At 36.7% G+C, this 7,705-nt stretch overlaps 1 protein-coding gene across 2 annotated transcripts in view; it reads right to left on the minus strand.

The window, feature by feature from the left end:
- LOC120300349 (cytochrome P450 2K1-like) overlaps positions 1–6,816 on the minus strand; it is a 57,110-nt gene extending 50,294 nt beyond the window's left edge. For both annotated transcript variants that reach the window (XM_039326224.1, XM_039326223.1), the window contains exons 1-3: positions 6,488–6,816; positions 5,001–5,163; positions 1,674–1,823 (exon numbers count right to left, since the gene is read on the minus strand). In XM_039326224.1, the coding sequence (XP_039182158.1) occupies positions 1,674–1,823; positions 5,001–5,163; positions 6,488–6,670 (496 nt within the window). In that variant the 5' untranslated portion in view covers positions 6,671–6,816. The remainder of the gene's footprint in view (positions 1–1,673; positions 1,824–5,000; positions 5,164–6,487) is intronic.
- Between the last annotated feature and the right edge of the window lie 889 nt (positions 6,817–7,705).

The raw sequence follows: 7,705 nt of genomic DNA on the forward strand, positions 1-7,705 counted from the left end.
AATAATGATAATATTAGTAATTATTATTACTTATAAGATGAAATTTGATTAAATTTGCATAAGGGGATTTTAATGTTTTAAGTTTTCAGTATTGTTTAAGTTTGTGTTTTGAAGGGAGTATAATTTGTTTATTCTAGCCAGGGGACCTTAATGTTTTAAGTTTTTTGTGTTTTGAAGGGAGTATAACCTGTTTAAGTTTTAAAATGTTTAAAATTGTCTTTTTAAATATTATTATTAATTTTTTAAGAGAAAATAATTTGCTTAATTAAAAGTGTCTAGATTTGTTTAGGATTTATATGTTTTTTAAGTTTTTTTTTTTTTGGATAGGAGAGAAGACCATGAAGATTGAAGGAAATATGTACTTATTTTTAGTTTCTAAAGAGTACTTAGTTTTAATGGTATAATAAAGGTTTTTTTTCTTGTTTGTTTTAGGATAAAGAAAGAGGGAGAAATTAGACTTTATATTATAGGTATAGATATTCAAAGAAAGTAATGTTTAAATTTGTGTTTTTTGGAGGGAGTTTATATAGAATGATGATTGTATTTAGATTTGTTTAGGTTTTAAAAGTGTTTTAAGTTTTTGTTTTGTTTTGTTTTCAATTAAGCCTGTACTCAGCTCTGGGAAGTCCAGGGGGAGGGTTTGGGAGGTTGGGGGAGGGGGGGTGAGGTGGGGGGGTATGGGAAGGGGATTTGTTTTTGTAAAATTTAAAAATTTTCAATAAAAAAAAAGACACAAAGTAACATTGCAGCTTTGAGCCTGTCCTCCCAAACTTGGTTTACTCTAATGTAGTTCTCCACTCTGGCAACGTAGAAGTTCCAACGTTCAGGATAGGTTGTGTCAAATTCAGACAGATGTCCAATCTTAGCCATAGTTTCTTCTTGGCAGCCTCGTCCAATTCCTCATGCTGCTCAGGCTTGCGAAGGGGTTCTAGGATGAATCTTGACGAGCTCTCCTCCAGCGTCTTCATACTGGCAGACAGAATCGCACAAGTTGGAATGCTGAACTTCCAAGCACTTCGGCCTCCCATGGTGAGTCAGCCTACTATTCTTTTGTTTTCTTCTTATAGAACAATCCCACCCTTGTTGCCAATGTTCTGTTCTATGCGTTGGTAAGGCATTGAAATGAGGCAGGAGTAACAACAGATGCTTCTTTATTCAACTCCAACAGAACAACACAAAAATGGCATTGATCCCTTTTATACCCTTTTGCAGGGAACAGCATCAGCCAATAAATGCAACGTATTTTCCTGCTTTGTGCATGTGCAATAGGCTGGAGACAGCCTGTCTGGCCCAGACAGGCTACCTGGTCTGCCCGGGTCTCTCTGCAGCTTCCTGCATCTGCTCTGTCAATCACAGGCCAAGGACATAACACTATGGAAGAGTAATTCTAGAAGTGTTATTAACTAGAGACTGTCGTGTTATACTGAATTAACAATTCAAGTCCTATGGAACCATTCTGCCATCCATAAGTCACATTTCTGTAAATATACTTTGCATAAATTAGACAAGGAAGCATATTTATGGGAAGAAAACAATGTGTCTAAGAATTGTTGGAAAGAAGATACTTCCAACACACTTCTTGTTAATTTGAAAAATCTGACCCAATTATTTTCCAATCTACATTTATTCTGGAAGCTGCTGCAATAGAGCAATAGGAGCAAACACCAACCCACCTGCATAAGCCTCCATTGTCTTTGTTAAAACACTACACTCTTCAGTGATTTTGTCTTCAATGGTCCTCTTGCCCATTCCATAGTCCCGTAATGTGGATAATGTAAACCGTCGCATCACTTTCCAGTTCTCACCACGAGCAGAAATAACACCTCAAGAAAAAAGGGATAAAATAGTGAAATATTATTTTATTATCTTTCACAACTCATTCTTGTTTCACTGCTTCATTAAAACATGTTCTGTTAATTTGATCAAGTGTTTCATCCATTCTGTGCAAAAACATGGCCGAAAGGTATTTCAAAATTTGTGCTAAGGATTTCCACTCTGTTTTCTTCATCCTCTGCCTTTGGTGTCCAACATTCAATACCTCATTATCCAGACAAAATAAACAAAATAAAAATGAAAGCAATCTCCATTTTTTTTCATGAACACATACCTTCCAATTTATTCAAAACTATAATTCCAAATCCCTCTGAACCCTTAATCTGTTATTAATTTTCAAAAATTCATATACTAGCCATCCTTTTGCTGCATAGTCCAAAAATCACATTTTGAACATCAAATTTACAGTAAATTTAAGGATGCAAAAGCTCACAAGGCATTAGACTGCCATGGAGCTTAAAGGAAGTGAAAAGTATTTTCACAGAGTACAGTTAACAGCATAGCTAATCTTCCCTCACATATTGTCTTCTCTTGTGGATGTGTAAATTGAAGGACTTTGAAGGGCTCTAAAACTTGCCCAATGAAAGCAGCCACTTTGTGAGCCCATTCCATGGGATTTCCTGCTGGCCAATATTTTGGCTCTCTGCATAGCATGGGAAAAATTGCACTGATGCCGTAAATATTGGGATTTCATTAATAATATTTTATTAATGGTAAATATCTGGTGTCTTTTATCAGTTGCCAGTAGGAAAATGTTTAAGTTTCTTATTCAGGTCACCTATTTCCAACAAATAATATTCTCTCTCTCTCTCTCTCTCTCTCTCTCTCTCTGTGTGTGTGTGTGTACATTGATATAAATATATAACATAGAGTTTTTGTAATGCAAAATGCTTTGCTATCTGTTGTATCCTGAGCCTGCAAAAGCAGGCTTGGGACTTTGCTATGGTCCCATGGTTGCAGCAAGCTGCCCGGGACCAGACAGCGCGGCGCCTTTTCTTTGGGGTCTGTCTTAATTCACCTAGGCCTCATTGAATCCAATAGATCAATAGGCAATATTTTTGTTTCCCACAGCTTAATCATTCAAGTCCTGGTTATCGCAGGTCTGGATTACTGCAATACTGTCTACAGTACATGGTGCTACACAAAGCTTTTTTTTTTTTCATAGAACGCCCAGAACGGAGTTCCGGCACCTTTTTTGGATGGAGCCTTGTAAGGTAGGCAAGGTGGGTTGTATGATATGTGTCAGTTCTGGCACTTTTTTTTTTTTTTTTACAAAAAAAGCACTGGTGCTACCTTTAAAGAGCATTCAGAAGCTTCAACTACAGACAGTGGTGGCTCAGGCAGTTCTTGGGGTCCTTTGGGGACCCTAGGATGACCCAGGTTACACAAATGCTCTGGGAGCTGTCGGTCTGCTTACAGGTGCAATTCAAGATGCTGGTTATTAACTTTAAGGCCCTGCATGGCATGGGTCCAGATTATTTGAGGAACCATCTCACCCCGCCAGCAGAGGAGGCATGCTCCGGGCCCCATTGGTCAAGGAATTCCAGCTGGCAAGATGAAGGAAAAGCACCTTCTCTGCTGTGACTCCTGACCTTTGGAACATCCCACCCACTGAGATGAGATTTACTCTCACTCTTCTGACCTGAAGACCTGGCTCTGCCAGATGGCCTGGGGCCTTAACGAGGGGACATCTCCCCACTTGCATCTTGATCTCTCCCTCCCCATCTTTTAAATATAATTTTGTTTTGATTGAGATTTCCATTTTTATTATTTTAAAAATATTTTGTTAGGATTTTAATGTTTTAATACTGTAAGCCACCCAGAGTCATTTAGTTATGAACAGAACAGAACAGAACAAACAGAGTTGGAAGGAATCTTGGAGGTCTTCTAAGTCCAACCCACTGCTCAAGCAGGAAACCCTACATCATCTTAGACATCTTAAAAGCATCCAGTGTTGGATAGCCACAATTCCTGAAGGCAAGTTGTTCCACTGGTTGGTTGTTCTTACTCTCAAGGATTTTCTTCTTAGTTCTAGATTGCTTCTCTCTTTGTTCAGTTTCCATCCATTGCTTCTTGTCTTGCCTTCTAGCACTTTGGAAAATAGGTTGACCCCTTCTTCTTTGTGGAAGCCCCACAAATATTGGAACACTGCTATCATGTCTCTCTTAGTTATCAGTGAAAGTTATGAGATGAGATAGTTATGAGATAACTATCACTATAAATATCACTAGTTATGAAATGGGTGGCAAATAAATTCAATTAATCAATCATATCAAATCCATAACATATTTTTATCTAATTTAACCTTTCTTTCAACTATAAATAACCAATAACAGACACCTCCTTTTAAACCCAATTCCCCTTTCAATTTGAGGGTAGGTTTACCCTCAAAATTAAAATTTAAAATTATTAAAATTATTAATTTTAATTAAAATTATCATAATTAAAAAGTATTATTTGGCCATAGGTCCACCAGTCTGTCCTCACCACTATCTCTTTTTGAAAGAAAGATTCCTGGGGTGACATCTAAACAGGCATATTTATGGAGAACTTTGCATTAATTCTAAACCTTTAGAATAACATGTATAACAAAATGGATGTTGAAATCGATATTTATTTTATCCTTATCATACCATAAGTAGGCAATCCATTCAAATCTTACTTCATAACCCTCCAGATCAAGCCATGATTTGGAGAGTGACCCACTCTTTAAGCCAGACCAAACAACAGACATCAATGTACAGTTTCAAATCCGATAAACTCAAACTCTTCTTTTTTTTTAGCATCTTGCAGTAATTTATATGTAATATTTGGTTTTTTTCTCTTGCTACAGTATATGAACTGTCCATTTGCCATACTTTAAACAGAGTATGGGTTATAAGTATTCGTAAAGTCTGAAATAGAAATAGCATCTTTGGTAAATCATTCATCTCGCCACCATTGTTAAGCAAATCACTGCAGTTTTTAAGTTAATACCACAACCATGATTACTGAAACTGGCTTGCCCATCACATGACCTTGCAACTGTCATAAATACATGCCAATTGCCAAGCATTCCACTTTAGATCATGTGACCACTGGGATGCGGCAATGGTTTTAAGTGTGTAAAATAGTCATAGGTCACTTTTTCAGGTTTGTTAACTACAATACAGAATGAAATAATTTACCAAATCCTTTCACTGCATCTTCAAAAATGGGGACGATAGGCCTATCTGCAAATGCATCTGCCTGGTTCACTAGAGCTTCTTTGACCGTTTCATAGCCAGTCAGCACCACCATCTCCTGGAATCCCAGTTTGATGCGAAAAATGGGACCATATTTTTTTGACCACTGGAATTAAACAGAAGAAAAACAAAGAGACCATTTTGATCAATAATTAGACTTACATACTATATGTAGAAGATGTTTAAGAAAGTGAACTGCAACTGCAACTGGGATGGCATGCATTTCTAGGGTATGAGGAGTATAAAACTCATAGATACTTTCAAAACCACTATGTAAGAAATTCAATCGAAATGCAATCGAGATATGATAAAGATGTGAAAATATATGGCTTCTATAAAGAACAGACATTGTTTGATCAGATATTGTTGACCTCTGATGAAAAACTGTTTAAGAAACTATATAACTTTCTATTAAATTTGAAAATGGAGGATGAACAAGTGAAAGATACAATGGGCAAAAAAACTTTGGATATAAAATAGAATTAGAGAAATGGCAAAATCTTTGGGAAAGAAATTATAAATTAACCATGACAACTTCTTATAAAGAAGACTTACATAAGATGTTTTATAGATGGCACTTACCACCTGCTAGATTAGCAAAAATGTTTAAAAATATGTCTACTAAATGTTGAAAATGTAAATCTGGCACATATTATTATTTGTGGTGGACCTATGTTAAAGCAAAAAACATTTGGACTAAAATACACATCTGGTTAGAAAAGATTTTAGGAAAACATGTAGATTTTAAACCTGAACTTTTCTTACTAGGTATAATATCAGAAAAATCTGATAAGGAAAGTGTATATTTAACATTGCATGTACTAACAGCAAAGAGGATTGTATTTGCTCAGCACTGGAAGAATGAAGAAACGCTACTAGACGAAGAGATAATCAAGAAGATATTGGACTGTGCTGAAATGGACAGACTTATATTGAGACTCAAAGAGAAAGAAGATCATCTAGGTCATCTAATCCATCTTCTTTACTGTGTTTTGTTTGGACAGAGACTTCTGATTCATTTTACTTGGTATGCTCTGTTTACAGAGACCTCTGAATTTAATAAGAATTTGTCATGTTTATCATGTTCACCACTGAAGCTCAGAGCAAATGGAGTTTTAGTGCTTTGGCTTGCCTCCAGTTTTTCCTCAAGTTATCTAACCACTTTATATTTATGGCAAGTATAACTTGAGTCCTCCATTTTCATGATAATTATGCCTGCACAAGAGATGCACTTATATTCCTCAGTTTGGAAAATGCCATTAATCCTTTTGTGTTGGAATTTCGTAAAAGAGAAACTGAGCCTCTGATATGTTGTGGAAAAGATCACTTTCCAACGGTGTCCCTAGTAGCTTTTGAAAGTAATCATAAGAATTCATTAAGGACAGAATTTAAAAGATATTCTACAAATGAATCTGAAAATCAGGGTTTACCTCTATCATTGTTCTGTAAGGCCTCTTCAGATCCATCATGTGCAGATTTCCCAAAATAGGTATGGTCCTGGGTCCTGGAGGGAGATTGGGGGAGCTGTTATTCCTGGAATTGCCCTTTTTCAAAAGGAACATAATTGCAAGAACAAATAGTAATAAAATTAAAGTTGCTCCAGTCCAATCCATTTCCTTTTAGTAAGTAGTCTTCAGTAAAAATTACAAGGAATTTTGAAAACTGAAATGATCCCAGCATGTATTTGAAAGCAAGGTATAAGCAGAGCCCAGCTTCTCTTTCTGCTGAATCCTCAGACTGCTCTGTTCAATAAAGGGCTTCTGAACTTTACCCTTGTTTTTTCCACAGAAATTTGATCTGTCCTTGCATGTATTACACAACTAGTGAAATCGGCAAAAAACATACCAAACCAGTTTCACATATTTGTACTACACAATAACCCAGATGTTTAGACGTATATAAATCTGTCTATCAGTCAAGTGGAAATTAAGGATATGCTTTTCATTTTTGCAGAACGGAATAGTTGTGAGATTGAATATTTTGGGAAGACGGGCTCTCTTTAGTTCAGCGCCTCTTGTTCTCAGTCCTTGATTCTGTTCCCTGGCTTTGACTGATACAGTGCACGTTCTATTCAAAAGTAGAGAGACTTTGGAACACCATGTTCAGGGAACTCTGCCTCAGAACAGTCCTCTTCGCAAAAAGACTGTGGTTCACAAAACAGCAGTGGGTGGATCAAAAGCTAGATCATTTTACTTTCTCTGTGTAAGGGATAATAAGATCAGAAACTGTTTAATGATCTTATGAAGAAAATTAATCCTAATGGCATAGCTGAAGCTTAAGCACAGTTGTAGAATGGAGTAACTTGGGCTTTTAGAAGTAGGGGCTTTGACACATGCAGGATAATTACTCTGAAACATGTAGGTTCTGTAGGAAGCTAGGCATAACCGCAAGCAGAGGAAACACAAAAATAAAGATAGGGCTTAGGCTAGCAAAAGGTTATGGTTAAATGGTACAACAGGTGTGAGGGGCTTTTTCCTGGGAGGGTACGAATAAAATTTATTTTGTTTAGATGCTTCGGATTAGCATATGGGGGGGGGGAGGAGAAGCAGATGGGCTGGAGTGCGATGGGGTTGGGGAAAACCAGCATCGTGAAAAGGGTTTTAAAATGTGATTTTAACAATTATTGATGTGGCTTGATCTCCTGAGAG

This window comes from Crotalus tigris, unplaced genomic scaffold (genome assembly GCF_016545835.1).
Source record: "Crotalus tigris isolate CLP2741 ecotype Arizona unplaced genomic scaffold, ASM1654583v1 scf7180000024340.7048381, whole genome shotgun sequence".
NCBI lineage: Eukaryota > Metazoa > Chordata > Lepidosauria > Squamata > Viperidae > Crotalus > Crotalus tigris.